Raw genomic sequence first — 24,869 nt, forward strand, 5'->3', positions numbered from 1 at the left:
GGTTACCTAGACTTCCTAGTTTCTTTGGCTTCACAATCCAACTCATAGAGTTTATTGACCAACTACTATGTGCCAGATTGTGACAGCATATCAGGTGAAGTTAGGAATTTAGACGTTTCTAATATTTCCTTTAAGTGAGGAATACCTGCTACCTTCTGCCCCCCAGATCTTCACTTGGCCGGTGGTCCCTTCTTTTCATTTAGTTGTCAGATCTTTTCTGAGAATGTCATCTTTTCTAAGGCCTCTGACCATCCAACCTAGAACTGCCCCCAGCCCCCTGCACCTGTCACTCTTCATTGCATTATTTCATTTTGTTTTTATTTTCTTTGAGCATTTATGACCACTTAAAATTATCTTGTATACTCGTGTGTTTTACTTTTTGGGTATATTGGCTATCTCCCCAACTAAAATACAAGCCACATAAGAGCTGGGCCTTTTCTGTCCTGTCCACGTACTCACCAGGGGCCTGACACTAGTAGGAAAATGAGGGCAAAAGCAGAGTGCATACCTACTAAGGCAGTATCATTCAAGCGATGCCATTCGGACAAGGTGGTCCCCAGTGTCTTCCCTTTGCTCCTTCTGAGGCCGAAACTATGATTGAGGTTTGGGAAGTGCATGGACTAATTCTGGTGAGACACTGAGTTTCAGAGGATGAGCAGGAGTTAGCTGGGTGACGACAGGGGAAAGATATACCAAAGGAAGAGCTCACACAAGGGTGAGGACCCCTGAAAGAACTTTACAGATTCTCAGATTTACAAGTTTTTGGTGTTTTTTTTTTTTAAAGATTTTTATTTATTCATTTCAGACACAGAGACACAGAGAGAGAGAGAGAGCATGAGCGGGGGAGAGGCAGAGGGAGAAGGAGAAGCGGGCTCCAGGCTGAGCCAGGAGCCTGATGTGGGGCTCTATCCCAGGACCCCGGGACCATGACCCAAGCCGAAGGCAGACGCTTAACCTACTGAGCCACCCAGGCGCCCCAGATTTACAAGTTTTTTGTGCAACCGTAACAGGCATTGAAGGGTGAAGACAAGTAAAAAATTAATGGGGGGAGAGTGAGGAAAATCAAGAAAGCAGAGGCCAGACACGGAGAGAGACAAGCGAGGGGATTTGGGATGTGATTGAAACATTTTTAAGCAAGGAAGCAAAAAATATAGCGGCAAAGACTAATCAGAGGCTCCTGAGTGAGTCAGACCTGGGTCCAAGCCCCAGTTGCACTGCTTACAGGCCATGTGACCTACTTACTGTCTGTGCCATCTCTAACTCGGAATAAGACTAGAACCCACCTCACACACCTGCTTTGAAGGTTAATGCATGCAAAGTTACTTTGCCTTGTGATAGGCATGTAAAAGTGTGCAATCACTTTACGCTTGGATGATGATTACTGGGGACAACAAAATTGTTTGTACATTTTAGAAAGAGCCCTCTGGAATCAGTGCAGACTAGATGTGATAAGCTTTCAGATCTCATGACCTGAAAAACAGTTCGTTTGTTTCTTTAAAACTTTATTGAAGTATAGTTGGTGCACAACAAATTGCACATTTTAAGTATACTATTTGACAAAACATTTTAAGAGTATTTGGAGACCAAATAAGAAAGTTAATTTATAAAAAAAATATGTAACGATGATGACCTACTTTTGACCATTTCAAAAGAAATTGTTTTAACGCCAAAGAAAAGTTAGTAGAACATTCTCTACAAACAAAGGGCAAATGTTTAAACTGGAATATATTACTTTATGGAAAAACTTACTGCATTATTTTCAACAGTTTCCCACAGATCAATGAAAACTTTATCCTGCATTGGTGTTTTCAACCTCTGACATTCAGACTTTATTAGAGGGTGTGAGCCTGGATGCAGGAAGGCAATCTGGGGGGCAATTGGTCCCAGGAAGAACTTGTGAAGAAATGGACCAAGGTTATGGGAATGGGCATGGAGACGGGGGTGACAGATTCGAGAAATACTTAGAGGACAGAATCAGTAGGAGTTGGATATTGGAGGTGAATGATAGAAAAAGTCAAGGATGGACTATGGGAAGGAGGTGCAACTCAGGAGGAGGAGGAGGTTTGGTGGAGAAGCATGTGATGCTTTTTGGTTTGTAACATGTTAACTTGTGAGTTTCTGTGGGCTATCCTAGTAGCCAGGTCTAGCAGGCAGTTGGGATGCATGGATTGGAGCCCAGGAGAGCAGTCTATACTTGAGAAACAAAATTGGATGCCATTCAATTCAGGGTTCAGGGAAGTCTTTGAAACCACTGGAGTGAGGGTGTGCAGAAGGGGGAGGGAAGAGCAGGGTAAGAAGAACCAGTGGTATTTTCTTAAGCTCCCCTGACCCAGGGAATTTTAATAAGCAGTCAGGAGAGAAAAGCACCATAAAAAGAAGCAGGTGAGATATTAAACTTTGATAGGAACACCTCATATTTGTAGAGGGATTTAAAGTTTATAAAATTCTTCTGCATATATTGTCCTATTGAATTTTTGCAATCATACTCTGAGGTGAGAAGTACACCACCCAGGTAAGGAAACAAAGACCAAAATCAATATTTAAGGATCAGATATGGCAGAGAAATTGGGCAAGAAGATGGAGAAGGAGCAAAGTAGTAGTTGGAAAACCCGGGAAGGGTGGTCTTGTTGCAAACTGCGTGTCAATTTTTAAAAGATAATGATAGTGAACGTTTCTAGAGTGACTTTTTATCTCTCAGACATTGTGCTAAGTGCTTCACAAATGATTTTGTTTGGCCCTGAGAACAACCCTCTGAAGAAGATACCATTATTAACCGTATTTTACAGTTGAAATGCTCACATTTGGCTCAGATAAAGTAAACTTGTTCACAATTCTATGAGGGGTAGAGTTGGAATCCAGTCCCGCCAGGTCTGGCGCCAGACCCATCCAAGAGCGAGGGAGCGGCCAGTTATGTTAAGGACTCAGAGAACTGGTCAAGGATGACCAGGCCTGAAATGTGTCCAAGGTATTTGGCAGTTCAATATCTTAGCTCCAGAGTCTGGGGGAAGTGGGAAGGAAAGCAAAAAGGACAAATGCCACACTGATGTGGATAGGGTTGCCATATGTGGTCTTGAAAAATGTGTGTCACCTCCATTACAAGAAGCGTCACTCCTCTGGGGTTGTGACAGCCCCTTGCAGCAGCCCTGAGTGAGGGTTAGACGGAGTACACGAGACATACTCCTGTATACTTTAGAGAAGCTGATGTTAAGGGAGAAACAAGAGAGGGTAGGAGTTAGAAAGAGTACTGAGCCTCTTTTTTGTTTTTTAAGATGGGAGAGATGTAAGCATATTACCATGGTAAAGAAGAGTTGCCTGGGATAGTCCCAGCCTCCCCGTAAAATTGTCAACCATGCCCCCTTTCCTCTAGCTTTTCCTGGTTAGGACAACATATTATTATATGGTCATCCTAGGTAGCAGAACCTTGAGAGGGAGAAGCAGAAGAGAGAAGGGTTGTTTGTTGGAACGAGGTTCTGGAGACAGAGGGAGTGGCTCTGGGCAAGTAGGAGGCCATAGGAAGGAGGGCCATAGGGGCCCCCCGCCCTCCCCCAGCAGCAGGAGAGCGATGAGGTAAGAGTAAGTGTGGATGCTAATGGGTCAGGGGCTGGATATAAATTTGTGAGATTTCTTGCTTGCCTTTTTTCTCTGTGAAGTGAGCGGCCAAGGGGTCACAGTTTAGTGTTCACATTCATGTTCAATTTGCTTTTCAGCCTGTTCACTGTGAGGCCAATCTTTTCCCATAGGTATTTCCAATGGTCTCCATAACAAAAGGCAGACAGTGTGGATATATCCGAGCTGAGCATGAACCACTAGCTGAAAACACGTGCCCTAAGAGAAGGCGATTTAGTCGTGCTACTATGGCCCATGAAAATGTTAGCACAGCAGCATAATACCGTGAGACAAATCTACACCATGAATGCTTAAAAGCGTCTATCCTATTTCATTGTCATTACAACAGCAGCTTATTATTGAGAGCTTATTGTGTGCTAGGAAGAGTTCTATTTTAAATCTATATTTTCATGTAATATTATAAATGTATGTACTTTCCTACTTTTTATGATTCCCCCATTTTTTAATTGATGAGAAAATCCAGTAACTCACCCAAGTTCACTCACCTAGTCAATGGCAGAACCAATATTTAAATTCAGGGCTCACACTCATAATATGTTACCTTCCCCCTGCTCTCTCTCATTATAATCTGTTGATTTAAGTTCATTTCAGGTCTTCTCCTTTCTCTGTGGCATTAACCAAAGGTTGGCATTATGATACAAATGACCACTGACTCCCCCCAAAAGAGGTGAAACAGTAATCTGACATGAAGCCTGCTGGCACGTGGGACTAGATCCCCTGTTAAAGAGGGAATCCGTTCCTTGATGGTTGCTAGCCCTTTGAGACGGTCAGGCCCTGGCTACTCTGCCAAGTCTGATCGGCATGCTGGAAGAAGCGTACGCTAACTGGATTATTCCCATTTAGGAAACACGGTCGTGAAATCCAGCCATATGGGCAGTTGCCCAATAAGGCCTGACTTAAAAACTGAATCAGCGATGACAGAGGCCACTCTCTGGCTCCAGTCGTTCTCCAACTGTGGTGAGCTCCCTGTCAATGTGACGCGCGCTGGAAGCGTTCGAGAGCAAACATGAGGTTTTGGAGAAATGTCTTTGATTCGTTATTCTGCTCTCTTAAATATTAATATAATATGCAACATATTTGTTAATAGACAGTGTCACTGTCTCCCTTGGTGAATAGGAAAACAATTTGAACAGTGTGGGATAATTATGGATCAATCACTCAAAAAAACTAGTGTCAAAAATAACTAACGGTAGAGGTTACCGGGGTAAAAAAGAAATTGAATTTACAGTTCATGCCACAAGATTAGTGGTAAGGAGAGTTCTCTTGCCTACACTGATGGGAATATAATGTTGATTTAAGATTTTAGTTTTTTTTTCTTTTAACATGTTATTTATTTATTTGAGAGAGAGCACGAGAGGGAGAGAGAGAGAGGGAGAAGCCAACTCCTCACTGAACAGGGACTCCAATACTGGATTCCATCCCAGGACCCTGGGATCATGACCCTAGTCAAAGGCAGATGCTTAATGGACTGAGCCACCCAGGCACCCTAGGATTTTTTTTAACTGGATAGAGTTTTACTACTTTTGTCATTAAAAAAAATTTTTTTCGTTGAATAACCCTATGATGGTGGGCTGATTTGTATGACAATGAAAACAAAGAATAATGTTGTGCTTTTTGATACCAATTCAATAATACATCTTATACTTATTTGGTGTGTTTGTCATAACCTAACTCAAAATTATAAAATAATTCAACAATTACATAATGTCACTAGGAACCATTTCATCTCTTTGTTTCTTGGAACATCTTGGAGGAAACTCATTCTTATGCATATTTGAAAATTATAGAGAAAATGTGGCTGCTTCTCAAGAGGGTTCTATTTCTTCATTTGTTAAAAAAGATGGAGATGATATCATCTCTAGGTCCCTTTCAGCTTTAGCACTGGATGCCTCAATCATGTGAGCAAAAGTAGGCTCAGGTCAGGAAGGAAGGCACTGTGGGACATCAGTAGGAGGCAAAACACAAGCACTACTTTTCTGGTGGCTTATGAATTCTTAGACTGCCCAATTCATATTGTTGTATGTTAGCAAGCAAGCAAGCAAGAAAGAGCTGGAAACATGTTACTGTTAGAAAATACAACTTTTGTTTTTTGTCAGAAGTGAACTCCAGCCTTCACACAGAAATTGTCTTCTTTTCTGTTGGCATATACTCTTAGTCATGGACAGCAACTGAGCTAAGCCTTGAGTATCATTTCTGTGTGAATGAGACACACTTCCAGGTCTGAAGATAATATGATAAGGTCATCCCTCATTTAACAGAAATCACAGAGTAGGAAAAGAATTCTAAAAATTCATCTCTTCAGTGTAAGCACGGACAAGTTTTTTGGGGTGCTATAACTCACTGTTAGGCTCTGGGGGATACAAAGATGAGTACAACCCAGCTCTGGCCCTTCAGAAGTTGGTAGCTGGAGTAGATAGAGACCCATGGCACACACAGATGGAAAGGTGGATGGAGCCTATGAGATAAATAACAAAGCTGCCGATCTGTAGCAAAACTTGATGCCACCTCCTCCATCCCTGCTGCGGTGGCCCAGAGGCTGTGTTATGTCAGTACATTTTTGTAAATAAGAACATAACTTCAGAATTTTATCAATTGGTATTTGTTCTAAAATGACCCCTCAGGGTTGAGACAGTGAGTCTACAGTCCAGAAGCAAGCTCCCAAATGAGTGGTCTTCTGGGGAACTAACAGGTGAACCGGAAGTCCTGCCGCTGTCCTTGTGCTGCATCCCGCATCTCTCTCCCAGGTCCTGCGGGATGGAGAGGGTACCCATCGCATCCCACACCGGGGGCGGGTGTGTGGACTGTGAGGCAGGCCTTCCGGGCTTAGTCCCACACCCACCGCAGACATCACTGCATTTGCTGCACTGTTTCTGCTTTCTTAAGGTCAGTCCCTCAAAAATGTTTATTTCTTAGGCACAAAAAAAAAGATCGAAATCCTCAAAATGCAAAATGAACAACCACAAAGCACAGGGTTTTTTGGGGTTTTTTTAATTGTTGTTTGTGTGTGTGTGTGTGTGTGTGTGTGCGTGTGTATTTTAGCTTAATAAACTAGCATACATAGGCAGGGCCAGCTCCCCAATGTCTAAATATGATGGGTTTTCTATCTGGTTGGAGTGGGTGTGGGTGTGTGTGTGTGAAACTGTGTTTGCTATGCAATTTATAGTGTATTTTTGCTTTATTTGGAGCGTATCTTTTTTACTTGGAGTGTATCTTTCCTTGGAGTGGGAAGGAACTGATGAGATTATCCAAGAGGGGCTCACAACTCTCCCTGCTACCATTGTGCACTGCGGCTGTGTCAAGGGAATATGTATGTATCAGAAACACGTAGATACAGCTATAGATACACGTAAGGGCTGGAGGTGCTAACATGGTCAGTATTCTCATTCATAGGTAGCTTTCTAAGCAGGAAAAGAACTTGGCTCTGTAGTTCAAGAACCAGAGGAACGCTCACAGACTTTGACTCAGTGATAACAGTTTCTGGACTCTCGCCTGAACAAGTAATTCAAAATGTGGAAAGATTTATATGCACAGAAACCAAACAATTGGGAGGAAATCTTTAAGTCCTCCAGAAAGAAAATGATTTCCTAAACTGTAGCACACTGATGCAACAGAATACCATGGAGTATTTAAAAGTGAGGAATAGGAAGGTTAGGTAGCCATTTGTAAACATGCACATTTTTTTTATGTTTAAGAAATGAATTTTCATTTAATATTTACAAGAAAAATTTATGTTTACATAAATATATGAAGTCACATACACAAAAAAAAACCTGGAAGGAAATACATAAAAAGTGAAAATAGTGGGGGGTCTGGGTGGCTCAGTCATTGAGCATCTGCCTTTGGTTCAGGTCATGGTCCCAGGGTCCTGGGATCAAGCCCCGCGTTGGGCTCCTTGCTCGGCAGGAAGCCTGCTTCTCCCTCTCCCACTCCCCATGCTTGTGTTCTCTCTCTTGCTGTGTCTCTCTCTGTCAAATAAATAAAATCTTTTTAAAAAAATGTGAAAATAGTTTTTCTAATTTCCTGTATTTCTATAATATTAATATTACTCTTTATTTTAGAAATAGTAGACAACCTGACGGTTTATGTAGAAAGTCATAAGGAATTAAAACAAATAAACAAACATGACTAGAACTAAAACGTAAGTTTAGCAAGGTCTCAGAATACAAGGTCAACATATAAAACACTAATTGTATTTCTACATATGGGCAGCAAATAATTGGGAAAATTTTTAATTCATTTCCAATAGTGTCTATAATAAATAAAATTCTCAAGAATAACTTTCATAAAAGACATGTAGAGTGTCTATGTTGAGAACTATCAAACATGACTGAGAGGAATTAAAGAAGACCTAAACAAATGGAGAGGAATATCACATTCACGGAGCAGAAACTCAATAACGTTAAGATGTAACTTCTTCCCAAATTGACTTATAGAACCCATGGAACCTCAACACCAGCAGGCTGCTTTTTAAAAATAGAAATTGATAAGTCTACTCTGAAATTTATATGGAAATGCTAGGCATCTAAAATGCCAAAACAATCTTAGACGAGAAGAACAGATCTAGAGGACATACACTGCCTGACTTCAAGACTTGGATAGACAAAGAGATCAATGGATAGACCAATGCAGCCGAGTCCAGGAATGGACCTATTCTCATAGAGTCTGCTGATTTTAAGAAAAGATGCCACATAAATTCAATGGAAAAAGAAAAGTCAATTCACCAAATGGTGCTGGAACAACTATAAATATATATAATAATATAAATATAAGAGCCGAAACAAAGTAGAAAACAAGATAATTTCATGACCTAGAGGTAAGCAGGGAGACAGAATATCATTGAAGAAAAATACTGGTAACTAAGACTTCATCAAACTGAAACAATTATGCTTATCAAAAGATATTGTTAAGAAAATGAGAAGGCAACCTACAAACTGGGGAATATATTTGCAAAGCATTTAGTTCTAAAATACCTACAATGGAATAAAAGAAAGTGTCAAGAGGAAGACAAATACTGTATGATCTCACATATATGGAATCTTTAAAAAAAAAAAAAAGGCAGAGAGAAAATACATCCTGGACTGAAAGAATTTGTTTTTGTGGAACTTTGTTGGCAGGACAGGGAGTAGTCGAATAAGCACTGTTTAAGGAGTTGGTTCTGGTCTCCCATGAAACTAGTGCCTTCCTGATCTGTGAAATGAAAAGCTGGGGGTTGGACAAGCTCCAAGAGCCCTTAAGAGTTTTTAAATTATGTGGATCCAAGTGGACACACAACAGGACAGTAACCCAAAACATACAGACAAAAGGCACCATTAGACTTTTTTCTCTATCTCTTACTGGACTCTGAGCAAAGGAGAGAAATGTCTTGGGAGAGAGTGACTTGGGCTATATCAGAGGTGAGGTCAATGCTCTGGTTGCTAAATGAGTACAATGGGGTGGGCGTGGGGGGTGGGAGAGAGAAGTGTGAAAGATTATTCCTTAAACCACTATGGCTGTGGCCAAAGGCCACCTGGACAAATCACCATATCTTCAGGTTATCAGTCCTATAAAGGAAACTTGATGGGGGAAAAGGAGGGAAGCTGGACTTGAAGGTATTTAGCTTACATAGTGTCTCTACCGTGGTTGTACATGAGAATTACGTGGGGGAGCTTTGAAAAATACCAGGTCCAGGTCCAGCCCTGGAAAGTCTGTCTTAGTTGTGCTGGGGTAGGGCTCAGGCATCTGTCTTTTTAAATGGCTCCTTGTGACTCTTAAGAGGACCATATTAAGAATCTCTGGTTAGGGAAGTGTAGTGTTAAAAGGGCAGGCCATATCTGCAGTGTGTGTGTGTTGGGAGGGGCGCTCCTGGGAGTAAAATTAAGTCAGCCAGAGTGTCCCATCTATTTCCTTGATTTACACAATTTAATTCTGTTCTTCAGATCCCAAACTCCTTCAGATCACAATTCTCAAACCAGAGGAACACATATATTCATTCTGCTCCGGAAAGAGTAAAGACTAAAGGGGGGAAAGCCCATTACTAAATCAGTAAGCAAATTATCTCTACTTTGGGAGAAAAGACCTTGACCAGTTGTGGCAGGGAATTAACATTTCTTGAGACCCCTTCTATGTTGGGGGTCTTTATTTGGGTATTAGGGGGCTTCCTGTAGATTTTCTCAAGAGAAAGAAATGTCTAATCTTACAAAATTAACCTTTGAAATGATTCTTCCACTGGAACTAAAGAGGACCAGGCCAGCCTTGGGCAAAGTTGGACAGAGGTCGCAAAGGTTGTCTTCAATGCTCTTGCTTCCACTTTCGGCAATGCTGTTGGATCTGTACCCCCTTGCCCCCAACCCCTTTCCCCCAGGCATTGTTGCAGACCTTTCTCTGCCTCTTGTGGCATTTTCCTAGTCCCAGATCTTTAATAACTGAGACTGGATGGAATAATGAGATAATCAACCCAAGTAATACTTGATTAAAGGTTACTGGTCTCACAGAAAGTAATACTTCTGTCTAGTTAAAATTCATGAGTTTCCTTGAGAAGGCCCTTAAGGAATGATCCTTAGATAGAAATCATTTCAGACCCCTTACATGGCAGATGGGGGAGATATAGTTTTAACGGCTTCATTGAGATACAATTTACATATCATAAAATTCACCCATTTTGCAAATAGCGGAGAGGCGGAAGAGACTCACATGTCCATCAATGGATGGATGGAAAAACAAAATGTGGTAATACATACAATGGAATATTTATTCAGTTTTGAAAAGGAAGGAAATTCTGACACATGCTATAACATGGATGAACCTTGAAGACGTTATGTTAAACGAAATAAACCATTCATGAAAGGTCAATTACTGTATGATTCTGCTTATATGAGGTACCAAGAGGAGCCAAATTAATAGAGACAAGAAGTAGAGTGGCTGGAGGGAGGAGGAAGTGGGGAGTTGCTCAGTGGGGATGGAGCTTCAATTTTGCAAGATGAAGAGTTCTGTGCATGGATAGTGGTGATGGCCGTACCACAGAGGAAATGTATAGAGTGCCACTTAATTGTGTACCTAAAAAAGGTTAAGATGGTCAATATTATGTGTCTTTTACCATAATTATAAAATAAAAAAAATAAACTCACCAATTTAAAGTGTACAATTTAATGGTTTTCAGTATACACACAGAGTTGTGCAACCATCGTAATAATCTAATTTTAAAACATTTTCATCACCTGCCCCTCCTCCCCCCAAAACCTTCCACATACCCATGAGCAATCACTTGGGGAAGATATTTTTAACACGCCATAGGTGTCACTCAACACTCATAGACTCTTAGAAGACTCTTAGAACCTGAGAGATTTAGTCCTACCTCCTCAGATGAAAAAGTTGAGGGTTAGATAGGCAAAGTGTCTTGGCAAAGGTCACATGACAATTCATGACAGAGCCAGGTCTTTTGGTTTCCTGGGAAGTTCTTTGTCCTGCTACCAAAATGCTGTCCCTCCCTTTCTTCAAATTGGTGCTTACGGTAGATGAATAGTATCAGGAGATATTACTGTTCCCCGCTGAGGACAACTGGGCTCTTTCCTCAGCCTCCCTTTGCATCTGCCCAAGTTAGAAAGCAGAGAGTAAAAACAGTATAGTGGAAAAACTCGAAACTGTGTTCAATAATGCTCCCTAAGGCTTTAATTCTGTTAGGGAAGAGTTATAACGAGTTTTATAATGAGAATCATGTGTCAGCCTCTCTTAGAAGAATGATTGGAAACACAGGTAGGTGCAGTGATTTTACTTTTGAAGGATGTGCCTTTTGTAGTGGTGGCAGGGGTAACTGGCAACAAATAGCAATGTCATGTGTCAGCAATGCCAAGGTCCTGGGCTGGCCGTGGCGGTCACGACACCCCTTGCTGTCTGGCTGTTGGGAGAGTTGCAGAGGAAGTGGGAGCTGGAGTTTCTCTAAGTCCTGTCCTCTTCTGCTTCCAGTAGCATGTAGACCCAGCACAGGCTTGGCCAGGGCAGTCATTGGATAAAAGTTGGGGTTAGGGGAGTGGTAGATAACTAACTTTGTCAGTGAAAGCCTTCCAAATGTGTTCCAATATTCCTTCTGAACTCATTGGTCAATTCAAGCATTTTCAACTGCCCTTATTTCCAGGAGGGCTGGTGGGGAGGGCTCTATGGATGCTAACGATGGAGAATGAGCACCCAAGTACCAGAGGCCATGGAAAATCATGTTGTTGTAGATTTGGAAATTTCTAGACCAAGTCCTGAGCCTAATTGTGAGATATGGGCCTTTCTCTCTCTCTCTCTCTCTCTCTCTCTTTTCTTCTGTCCTCTTGTTTCTCTGTAAATTTGAGCTATCCTCCTCCTTCCTGGTTATCACCCTAACTCACTACAGGCTGATGTAGATCACTAGGAGTGCTTGGAATGTCTTCATCCAGGCTACTCAAGAGGCAAATACTCTAAACGTCCTGTGAGTTTCCATCCTAATGAGATAAACCTGACTGGAGAGACTGCTCCGGGGAATGACATAGGTTTCTAGACAATGAGTTCCCTGAGGACAGTGTCTGGATTATTCATTTTTAAGCTCCTGGTGCCTAGCAGAGTGCCTGGATCATGTGTTTGCTGAATGAATGAGTAGTAACATTTCCTATCAGGTGATGCATTATTATTTACAAAGTGATTTATTTCCCATGCATTAACTCATCCTTGCAACTGCTCCTACCTTACCCCTGGAAGGTAGGCAAGACTGTTTTACAGATGAGGTCACAAAGCTGTAGGTTGGTCTTTAGACTCTAAATCCGTTGGCATTCTCATACAGGTGTCTTATTGAGACTGCCCTAGCTAAAATATTCTGCCAAAGCCCTGAGAGATCTGAATATGGATTCAGATAGACATTGGTGGTTTCTGAATTTTGCTCCTAAATTTGGAATAGACATATTCTTCATCTAAGTCTAGTCTCACCCATAGTATGATTTTGTGCTATTTGCTAATCACTGTGGGTGTGTAGGTATTTTATTACATTTTGAGTTAAATAGAATTTAGGGGCTAGCCTGGTAAACTGGTGAATCCCAATGTAGTTTGTAGCAGCTATTTCCTGATATAGATTTGGCATGATATACTATTGTACCTAATACAGTTTTTGGTAATTTCAATTAACTAGATTGTAGCTTTATGGCCCTAGGTCTTCAAGAAACACATGTTCAAACATTCTCCCTGCTTAATGAGATCCTTGTTTCTGTTGAACTTCTACAACCTTATTGGAAATCAATGATTGCTTCTGATCTTCCAAATGTAATGTTGAAAAGACCTAGATGAAATCACTATATAAAGTGCTTTGAGATTGCAGGATGTGGAGAGCGTGCTGTCATTGAAATGAATGACTCTGCTTGGAGGTAAACCGTATTTTCAGTTTGTATGTGTATTGTGCATGAGGGAATTTCTCTGTCCAGAATTATTTTCTCCAAATAATTCGCACGCTCACAGCACTCCTGGTAGCGGGTATCACCTAACTCCTGGGCGGCAGCTTGGCTAAAGCGAGCAGTTCTTTCCTAGCAACTGTTGCTAAGAGGGGCGTGGCTAGGGAGTCCAGCGAGGACGCGTTAGGCCGCCCCCCCCCCACGGCGTAGACTACACTTCCCATGATGCTCGAGGGTGGTCTCGTAGTGACGCACCGGGTGTCCGCGGAGGGGGGAGGGGAGGCGGAGAGGCGGGGGCGGTGGCGGCGGCTGTGAGGAGGGGCAGTGTTCTCCCCGTGTCCCCGACTTGCGCTCAGGAAGCAGCCGCCGCCGCCGCCATGTTGGCTTGAGAGGCGATGACAGGAGTCGGCTGCGGCGTTTGGGACTGAAAAGTGGAGGAGGAGGAGAGACAAAGCTCCGAGAGGAAACCATTCCCTGGCTGAGGAGAGGGAGGACCCGGCCTCTTCCGGGGACCAGCCAGAGTCGGCGTCGAAGGGGAGGGGAAGGTGGCGACGCGGGGAGGCGGAGGCAGGAGAGGAGCGCCGAGAAGTCGGAGACGATGCGCCCCGAGACCCGCCGCTGCCCGGAGGCGCCCGCGGCCTGAGCCCCGAGGGGCCGTGGGGTCTCCCGCCCGGCCCGAGCGCCCCGCGCCCCCCGCCCCGGCCTTTCGCTTCGGCTCCCAACTAGTTAAATGCCCTTGAGCGCGGGTTTCCGCGGCCCGGCCGCCAGCCCCGGCAGCGCGAGTTGAGCCGTTTGCCCCGCGCCGTCCGCCGGCGCCGGCCCCGTCGCGGCCGCCACTCACTGCTCACGCGTCCATGTGTAGCCACATAGTTATCTATGTACATCCACGCCGGGGCATTTTCCTCCTGCTTAATGAGGACTTGACTCGAGAGCAAGTGTGAATCACTGCCGGGCTGGGAAAGGAGGAAGGCGATTTAACCCCCTCCCACCCCGCTCCATGTCCGTGTGTCACTCGGCTCGGTCTACCTGGCGCGGCCGGTCCTGAGGCTGCTGCTGCCGCCGCTGCCGCTGACGACGACGGGGGCTGCTGCTGCTGCCATCCCGGGAGTTCTCTCCGGCTCCGGCCACCCAGCTCCTGGGGATTGTTCTCTTCGCTCGGAACCTCGGCCAGCTCGGCACTTTGGCTCTGAAATAACTTATTTTTTGGAAAGCACATCACGAACCAGTCAAGATCGTTAAGGCTGATTGCTGTACCTTGAAAACTTCTGCTCTTTTTTGTTTGTTGTATTTTTTTTCCCCGGTAAATATCTGGGTGTGTATCAAACGGCAAGATGTCCAGTAATGTTCCGGCAGATATGGTAAGTGAAGGATAAGTTACGACATTCTTTGATTTAATTGTGGTTTCCAATCTTATTTAATCAGGTTGCAGGCGTGGGGTGACGGTTTGCAGGGGACTGTTGAAAAGCCACGGTGCTGGGAGATTTGGAGAAGTTGGAGGTTCTGGTTCCCCCTCTTAGGAAGTACCGCTTTTAATATGGCTTTTCTCATTTGGTTGTGTTTTCTAAATCATTAAAGACAGTGGAGAAGTAGGGGAAATGTGGCAGTGTAGCTCGAAGTGGAGAAAATATCTCCCTCTTTGCCAGAAACCTTTGAACATTTGTATCTTAAAGCTTCTGAAAACGTCAATGACAGTAGGCAGAGCTGAGGACGGGTGTCCCTACTACATACAGAGGTAGACGGGGAAACCGGAATCTTGTTCTTTGATACTGACGAGATCATTAATGCAGTAGATACAGACTTGGTATTTTCAAGAGAAGGGACGTGTATGTCTTCAAGAAAAAGTCTACTAGAATTTGCCGTGAGCTTTTTGAAATGTCTGGGTGAACAACTATGGCAACAGAAATATTAAGATGTTTTGGAATTTTCACAAATCTAGACTGACCGTATATTGGTACTACTTATGAATTTCCAGGACTTTTTGTACCAGATATTTAGTAGTACTACATCATTGGACTTTTAAAAGCTAATAAAACACAGTATTGAGCCTTGATCTTTGAATGTTGAGAACTTGAAACAAAAAGTACTCTTGTTTATTGATGCTTTTCTTTCTGTTTCTAAAGGTTAATGTTTGTTAATATGAGTCTGTTGACTAACAGGAATCCTGTAGGCTTACAGTGCCGGGAGGTGGTGGGTTTGTGTGAGTTGAAATTACACTTTGCAGTCCTAGGGACAAACATAATGCAATTAACAGGAAGATTAAAGATCTTGTTTATGAAAGAATTGAAGTTAACATAACATTAGGATTTGAGTGTTCGTGTATTCCAGTGAAAAAACAAAATTGAACTTTGCTGATTAAATTTTAAAATGTCAGATGTTTCTGTAGGAGCAAACCTCACTTACAGACTTAAAGACAAACCGAAATAGCTGCAAATGGCATATTTTGACCTTGGTTTAAAGCCATTTTGCTTATGTTTGATTTGCCATTTGATGTACTATTTTAATGTATAGGAACCACAATGTTCAGTCTGTTGTGTGGCCACACAGCAGCTTACACTCTCCTTCCTGAGTCTTAAAACTCTTGCATTGTCCCTTTAGTTTTCCTTTCCCTCCTGGTGTGCACACGGGAGAATGGTCTCCTGCCCGTTTAAGGATAAGCTGGACATGGTTTCCTCTACCCTGCTCTTGAAGTTGCCTGGAAAGGTGTCTGGACTGAGTTGGAAAATGCTATTTCCCCTGTCTGATGAGTATTTTTTTGGGCTCATCGCTTCCAGCAAAGATTTGTTCTCTAAAGTCTCCCTTTTTTATCGTCATGCACGGTGCAAGATATGTTCACTCTATTCTGTCATAGAAATTGTAATGAAATAGATTTGTGTCATTAAAACAGTGCCACTACTTTCTTTAGGCCCAGTGTTAAAGAAAAGCTGGAATGTGCGTAGCACCAGTTACAAATTGAAATGATTTGGGGAATACCATTTCCAAGTCAAAAGAAGGTTCGGCAGCTAATGTTCGGATCGGGGAAACGGGAAGTAGTGGCAAGGTTTTATTAAGAGGTGCAATTATAAAATATAACTATTTCTGTTTTAGACTGTATTTTAAGGCCTTGATTCGGTGGTGCTTTGAGATCCCTTGATTAAAGGTGATATGCAAGGGCAAAGCAGTATTATGTAATAAACATATAATGCCCTGATGATGCTGTTTCAGAGTATGTCTAATCTACAGCTCAGATTAGATTGTTCTCAGTATTTTTTATGTCTCATTTTCTAACTGCTCAACTTCTTGGTAGTCTTGAGGTTTTTTCCCCAATGTCACAACCTCTTAAACCTTCATTTGCTATTACTTATATTGCATTTTTGCTTAAAAAGTGCCTTTATTTGATAAGTGCCTACAATTCTTAACATGATAAATATGGTTAGAAGTTGATTAAATGCTTTGTATTTGTTAAACTCTTCATATCAATAATTGACAGTTTGCATTTACATTCATGACTTAAAGTGAGAACAGCTTCACCACTTTGAATCTTGAACAACCTTAGCTTCCCTACCCCCCATCTCCTTCCACAAGCTGACATTTCTTTTGCAACATAACTCCTAATTGATTAGGATATGTACTCTCCGAATATGAATACATACATTTTTGCAAGGTGTAGTAAAATGTTTAAGTTTCTTAGTGGTGTCAGCTAGTCTGTGCTATGTAGAAACAAATGTTACCCTTGTTTACATGTTAATGGTGCTTGTCCTTGTATAGGAAAATCATAGTTGGGAGATAAGGTGGGGCAGTGAAATTATAACCTCTGTCATTTTTTCATTAGAGATAATTCATTGTTGAGCTACAGTAATTGCTAGATCAGTTGATGTTTTTGGTAAAGTCTTCATATGGCAATGATTGTGACTGACTTTAAAACCGATTTTTTAGCATCTTTTTTTGTTTTGTAAATATAACTCACATTTCAAATTTATTTCTAAACATTCAGTAAATTTCTGTGTTTACCATAAGGAGTCTCTTTTTTATAATCTGAATTTAGCAAGTTGATCTGTTTGGAGGGGGAGTGGCACCCCTAGTGAATGGATTTGCTGTACTCTTTAAAAAAATTTACAGTTGGTACTTTAGCAATTAACATTCTGTAAATATGTCCTATATATAAGTGTATTTACATAAAATATTGGTTTTCTTTTGCTAAAAGTGATTTTGAACTAAGAGATATACTGACATTCCAGTGTAATAACTTACTTGTGAAAAAAAACCTAAAAATATCTGAACAGAATATCATTGTAGTACATTGTATTTAAATGATTCATTTCCTTTTTTTTTTTTCCCCAGCCCAAATCATAATTCATGATGGGGCAGTATTCATTGTTAATAATTGTAGGATGAATTATGTTAATGACTGTAGGTTTTCTGAAAGAAAATGTTTACTCTTTCTGTTAATCGTAAGGCCTAAGGCTGGATAGATAAGGTGGTAATTTTGTTTTCTGGACTGGGAAAATTATCAAGAAATAAATTATTTATATGAGTATTATAGAAAACATTTGAGCTACTATTTAGAGTTTTGGACTAAAATTATATTTTATGATATCTATAAAATTGAAAGCCCTACCTAGGAAAGAAATTGACAGTGTGAGAAAAATAGCAAAGCAATTTTGGTATTTGAAACATTTTATCTTTTTAAGCTATTAATGTAGAAATTGTAATAGATATAATAATTTTTAGTCTGGGGTTAAAGTAGATAATGATAATTTGAGTTTTTTCAGTGCTTAATGATTATTTTTATTGTAATGTTAGATCTCTTTTATTTGTGGAGAAATATGGGAGCCCTCTGGTGGACAGGAAATTACTAAAACGAATTTCCTTTCAAAGTGAACTTTTACCACTTTTCCAAGTTAAAGTAAAATGACAGATGTAACGTATACCAGGGGAAGATGTCATGCTAGAAAAAGGTACAGACAAAAGAAAATTTTTAGCTCTGAAGAAAGAGTTTATTAAGATCTAGTGCCCCAAATGCTCTGTTTACTTACAGCTTCTTTTAATTTTTCTTTATTTTTCTGGAGCTCTTATTTCAAGTATAAGTGGGGAAGTTTTATGAAGCTAAAGGGTAGATAAGTACGTTTACATATGTAAGTACGTGACAATGAACAGTTTAATAAATAATATATCTCAAATGGCATGTTCTTTTAAATTGTTTTTACTTGAATATGTCTTACATTTGGTGTTCTGAATTAGACATTTTTCATTAAGAAGCAAAAGACGGGGGCGCCTGGGTGGCTCAGTCGTTCAGCGTCTGCCTTCGGCTCAGGTCATGATTCCAGGGTCCTGGGATCGAGCCCCACATCAGGCTCCCTGCTCAGAGGGAAGCCTGCTTCTCCCTCTCCCCCTGCTGCTCCCCTTGTTTGTGCTCTCTATGTCAAATAAATAAATAAAATCTTAAAAAAACATTTAAAATTAAAACAAACAAACAAAAAAAAAAAACAAAAGACAATTTACCTCAGCTTTGAATGCCTTTTCCTATCTGGCTCTAAATCCTGCTCCAGCTCATGTCCCTCTCCTGTGAAAACCGCTTTTAGTTCATTTCTAGCCCTCAAGTGTGAACCATTTTCTGTCAGTGTGTTTGAGATTCTTCTTATACAGTGTCAAATTTATACAGATATGTGTCTTATATTACATCTCCCATGATTTTTTTTTTTTTTTTTTTACATCTCCCATGATTTTTAAAACACATTTAAAAGCCAATGAGTGATTTTCTTGACTCATAGAGCACTATTCTATTACTTATAGAAAAGTAAATATTGTTCCATACTACTACTACTGATTAGGGTGTTAAATATGAAGTATATGATGTCTGCTTCTGTTACTACTTTGAATATGAAAAATGTATTTTGAATATTAAGGCTTGAAATTCTTTTAAATTGGTGATTGGTTAATGATGGCTCTTAATTTTCTTAATGTGGAACAGTAAATATATTGTAGGAAACTGAAGTATATGCTTCTTAACTCTGTTCTTTAAGAATTCCTCTCATTCTGGGGGAAAAACCTGAAAGTGACTGTAGAATTCATGGTAACTGGGATCCCTGAGGAATATCATTCTGAAACAGTAAATTTTCTGAATACATGAAGTTATTTTGGAAATACCCCAATCTAACAAGTTGGACTGCTGTCCTGTTGAGTGTGATATACTGCACATAATTTAACTTCTTTTTGATGACCTAGAGCCATAATTTGAATAAGATTGATTCAGTTCAGTGTATGTTCTTCCTTGAGTACTTCTCTGTGTAAGCATGTCATTATTCTATAAGCTACAACTTCAAACCCTGAGCACCTAATATAGATTGTGAAGCTTTATGCCCCTTCACTAGGTCAGTAATTTACAAAGTGACATGAGGCAAGTCAGTTGAGATGTGAGAATGAAAATATTAGAATTTCTATTTATTTATTTTATGCTCCAAAAAGTGGGAGCTTTTGTATTAATATATGGATTGGCTCTGAGGCTTTTCTAGGTCCACATTCAGATGGTTACAATGAGTGTGGTTTGCTGAGGGAACTTGTGGGCGTTCTGTAATGTGGAGGCCAACAACAGCACCTTGACTTTCTCAAAGTTTTTGTAGTTTTTCTGTTACAGTATATTATATAGTTACTTAAAAAAATGCTTTTTAAAAGAATCTATGATACTTTGAATTGAGAAGGGGAGCAGAGGTTCACTGTCAGTATTTAAAAGAGTTGTTAAAAAAAAAGGAGTTGTAGAACTCAAAGCTGAATAACACATTTTTATTTCTCAAAAGAGGAATATTATAGGTGCTGATATTTTCCATGATGACAAGAAGCTATCAGTATTATGCTACCTAGCAGATATTTTTGAGAAAACAAACACTAAGTTGTCTCTACAAGGCAAAATTGACATTTTAATCAATAAGTGAGAAAGTATCTGCTTTTCAGAAGAAACTAATGTTATGGAGAGAACATTTTGAAAACATGTTTAGACATTTCCAGTCTGTTGAAAAATCTTACAGAGAATTTCAGTGGACTTTGGACCCATTTGTTAGAAACCTAAAAACAACACATTCTACTGAGCTTGCAAAAATATCTGACTGACATCAGGAAAAATAAAATTTTCATAACACTGACATCTGGTAACTGACTTTTAACAAGTGCAAAGTTGGTGATAGAATAGAAAAGTGATATGATTTAGTAAACCAGTAAGTGACATAGGCTTCTATAAAGATCTGTGCATCTTTGTGAACTAAGTTTTTCAGTTATGACTTAACAACAGTTCTTAAAATGTCAAAATACATTGAACTTCACAAATTAGGAAGGCAAGATTTTAAAAAATAGACATATTGAATAACAGTGCTGTCACTTAAAATGTTAATAGTAATAGCATTTTTAGTGATTGCAAGATTAAAACAAATTAATATTTAACATAGTTAATAGTTAAAATTAAAACAATATTGTAATCTTTTAATTTGTGTTTTAGTATTTGTTTTACAATACACGTAAAATATGATTTACAAATGAATATGCATATATTGGAGGTATATGCTCAAGTGTTTTATAGTTGGGATGTTCAGTCAAAAAAATTTAGGAGTGTTTGGGTGGCTCAATCAGTTAAGTGTCCCACTCTTGATTTCAGCTCAGGTCATGATCTCAGGGTCCTCAGATCAAAACCGTGTGGAGCTCTCCACTCAGCCAGGTGTCTGCTTGAGAGTCTCTCTTTCCCTCTCACTCTCCCTCTGCTCTCCCACCCCCGCATGTGTGCTTCTCTCTCTCTAAAATAAACAATTAAATTTTTAAAAAAATAATAAAAAAAATTTAAAAGTCACTGTATAAGACGACTTCAGATTTCTGAGCATTTTAAGTTCTTGTGCTTGATGCATAGTTTTAATGTTTCCTGCTTCGTTGAGCAGTTATATTTTTCTGTGGTCAGTATGCCTACCTATCCCTCTCTAGCAATTTACAGTTGCTAATTCTAATTTGCTGTGGGTGTGGAAACCAGATTTTTAAAGTTTATTGAAGTATGTTAAAAATATCAAATGGTGTCCAAATAGGATTTTCAGGAGTTGCCCTATAGTAAAGTGCATAATCTTTGTTTCATGGACTTCATCATGTCTGTTTTGGCTGCTTAGAGTTCTCTTTACTTGAAGGGCTTATTTTCTGGCTCTTAAGTGTGTTTTGCACAGATGGAGATTTTTGATAGTGAAGAACTAGGTAGATGATTTAAAAAATAAAATTACATGTATAGCTTTATTTTGAGTGCATAGGAGAGAGAAGGTAATATTTGTTGTGCACTTGTTATACCAAGCAGCTGCTTGGCATTTTACATGGTAATACTTTATTTAATCCTCACAGTGACCCTGAATAAATATAGTTGGTATATAGGTAAAGAAGCTGCTACTACCTACCAGGAGGAGACCACCAGGAATGCATCTGTAGTGAAACAAATTAGGTCATTGACTTGCTCTAGCAAGGAAGAGCACATGCCTGAGGAACCATGCTTAGCCTCAGAAACAGGAAATGTGAGAAGTTTGGGGTAGGGTTTGGGTTGTGCTGAATGATTCTAATGAGAAACCAGAAGTGAAGACTAGCTCTGGATTGTATACTACGGGCCATGAAGTGGAGGTGGGTTTAGTAATTGGATCTGTCAGTAGTCTTTGTTTAGGAGGCAGGAGAAATGAAGGGGACTGGGGCAGATGTTAGTCATTTTGGAACTCTGGTGTGGCTGTGGGAGAAATTTTGTTGCCTGTTGGTCTTCTGTTGGCCTTGTCTGCGTCTTAGAGACATCACAGTGTGATTATCAGCACAGCTGAGTTTTACTTTCTCACAGTCTAGGTTCAGAGAGGATAAGGAGGTCGTAGAGCTAGTAAAAGGTAGAGCCAGGATAGGAATTTGGTAGTGATAAACATGCTAAGCCCTTTCCCCCTACCATACCTGAGCAAACATTGCTAAATCCCTGAGGCAGAATACCTTAGATTCCTTACCAACCCCTTGCTCCAGGCATTCGCCACTGATTGGTCTGAGCTAGCATGGCAGAGATGACACCTGTTTTATATATCTTTGCAAAATACTATGTAGCCTCTGGGTTGGAATGATTTTAATTAGCATGGATTATCTTATTAATTGCTAGAATTAAAGGGAGTTTTCTTTAAACTTGTTGGAACTTTGAGTCTTCTTATGTATATACAATATAATACAGTACAATAGAATTTTTCCTATAAACTTATCACTTGAATGTAGAAACTATTATTGCTTTATATATATAACACGGATTTTTAATGGATTCAGTGCTTTCAGAGTATTTTGTTTTTGTTTTTATACTCTAGCTACTTATGTATGGTGCAGATTTTCTATTGATTGATTCAAATCCAGTAGCATTTTTTTATGGTCTAAATAAAATATATATGTGGGCAACTTTCTATGACTAGATTTTGAGAAGAAAATGTTCTTTCTGCTGATGAAAATTTTCTAAGTTAGGCATTATATCTTTTGTTTATGAACTTAAATTAAGATGGCAATTCATTGTGTCTAGACAAAATGTTCTCATGATATATGAGAATTTTTTACTTTTTCTTTACTTTCATATAATTTTCGTTACTTTCAATTTTCTTTACTTTCATATAAAATTGGTGTCTTTGCCTTAGAAATATTCCTGCTTTTGTATGCTCCTTTTTTCATTTAGTTGTATATCATGAACAGCTATCCATACAAATAAGTATAGAACCATATTATAATTTTGAACTGATTCTGATAGATGTACATAAATTGTTTAGCTAATTCCATACCCATGGGCATTTAAAAGCTATTATAAGCAATGACATAATGAATATTTAAAAACATATTTCTATGCTTTGCCTGATTTTTTTTTTTTTTTAAGATTTATTTATTTATTTGAGAGGAAGAGAGGGAGAGCATTTGAGCTTGTGCCCAGCTGCGGGGGGAGGGGCAGAGGGAGAGGGAGAGAATCCCAAGCAGACTCCCCACTGAGCATGGAGCCGGAGGAGCGGGCAGTTCTGGCAGTTCCGCTGGATCTTGCAACCCTGAGATCATGACCTGAGCAAAAATCAAGAGTCCGACACTTAACCAACTGAGCCACCCAGGCACCCCTGTCTGATTATTTTCTTAGGATAAAATTCTTAGGAATGTAGTTGCTCGGTGTTGGATATGTGTTAAAATTTGGGGATGATGTCATATCAACTAAGTTTAAAGCATCCTTGAATTTCTGGATAACCTTAACTTGTTTTTTATGCGTTATCCTGTTAATATGCTATATTATATTTCATTTACAATGTTTGCATTTTTGTTCATGAAAAAGATTGACTAGTAAAGATTTAGTTATCAAGCTTATGATGTCTTCATAAAATGGGCTGGGAAATGTTTTTTATTCTTTGGAATAAAAGATTGTGAAGATTAATTTTATTTCATCCATAAATGTTTGGAAGAATTCACTGGTGAAGCCATTTGAAGTTTTTTTGTGGGGATTGCTGAAACTATTTCTTACATACATATATATAGGACTATTCACATTTTCTATTTTGTGTCAATTTTGACAGGTTTTGCTTTTCAAGAGATTTGTCCATTTTATCTAAATTTTCCAATTTGGTTTATAATTTTACACGCTATCTTTTTTATTCATTTATTTTGATGTTCATAGTATCTAGTGATACCTGCTTTTTAAATCTGCTTACTGGTAATTTGTGCTTCCTCTTTATCTTGATCAGTTTTCAGAGAGCCAATTTTCAGATTAAAAATATTCTTTATTTTCTAATTGGTTCTGCTTTTAGCTTTCTTTCTTTCCTTCTAGTTCTTTTTTTAAATTTAATTTGCTGTTCTTTTTCAAGTTTCTTGAGATGGATACTCAAATCATTAACTATCAGTCTTCTTTTTTTAATGTATGCATTTAAGTCTATGAAATTTCCCTGTAAATGCAACTTTAGCTGGATCTCACAAGTTTGGTATGTCATATTTTTATTTATCACTCAGTTCAAAATATTTTAGAATTTCCTTTGTGGTTTCTTCTTTGATCCATGGATTATCTAGAAATATATTACATAATATCTAAACATTTGGGGATTTTCTAGCTATATTTTTGTTGTTGATACCCAGTTTAATACAACTGTGGTCTAGGATTATTCTGTGATTTTATTTGTGGGCAATTCATTGACACTTGCTTTATGGTCAAGTTTTAGAAAATTTGAGTGTGCTGTGCTTAATGTCACTTAAGTCAAACTTATTAATAATGTTCAAATCTGCTGTATTGCTACTGACTTTTTTCTTTCTTTCACTCAATTGAGAGAAGTGTATTAAAATCTCCAAATGTGTTCTTTTAGTTCTCTCGAATTTTGCCTTATATATTTTGAGGCTAAGTTATTGACTGCAAATAAATGTACAATTATATCTTCCTGTTGGATTGATCCTTTTATTGTCATTCTCTAGTAATCTTTGTTTTAAAGCTTATTTTTTTGGATGTAGTATACTTTTCTTTTGGCTTCTTTTTCCATCTTTTTTTCTTAAAACCTTTGTTTGTCCTTAGAGATGAAGATGAATCTCTTCAAGTATCATATAGTTGGGTTTTGTTTTTTACTAAAATTGATACTCTGTGTTGTTTTACATTTAATTGCTTTAGTACATTTTTGGGGTTTAGATTGACCATTTTACAATTTGTTTTCTACTTGTACTGTCATTCCTTTATAACATCCCCCCTCATTTCTTGCTTTCTTTTGGATTAATCAAACTTTTTTCCCCCTCATATTTCCCCTCTTAGCTTATTTGTTGTAAATTCTTTTATTATCTCCTTACGGGTAACCTTAAGATTACAATATACATCTTTGACTTGAGTCTGCCATAAGTTACTTCCTTTACCGCTTTCAGGAAAATGGAAAGGCCTTAAAT

General features: G+C 39.3%; 1 protein-coding gene across 1 annotated transcript in view; it reads left to right on the plus strand.

The window, feature by feature from the left end:
* Window positions 1–13,295: 13,295 nt before the first annotated feature.
* UBL3 (ubiquitin like 3) overlaps window positions 13,296–24,869 on the plus strand; it is a 63,321-nt gene continuing 51,747 nt past the window's right edge. Inside the window, exon 1 of the mRNA XM_032403261.1 lies at window positions 13,296–14,356. Coding sequence (XP_032259152.1) covers window positions 14,330–14,356 — 27 coding nt within the window. The 5' untranslated portion in view covers window positions 13,296–14,329. The remainder of the gene's footprint in view (window positions 14,357–24,869) is intronic.

The sequence above is a fragment of the Phoca vitulina genome, unplaced genomic scaffold (assembly GCF_004348235.1).
Source record: "Phoca vitulina isolate PV1807 unplaced genomic scaffold, GSC_HSeal_1.0 scaffold5, whole genome shotgun sequence".
Taxonomy (NCBI): Eukaryota; Metazoa; Chordata; class Mammalia; order Carnivora; family Phocidae; genus Phoca; species Phoca vitulina.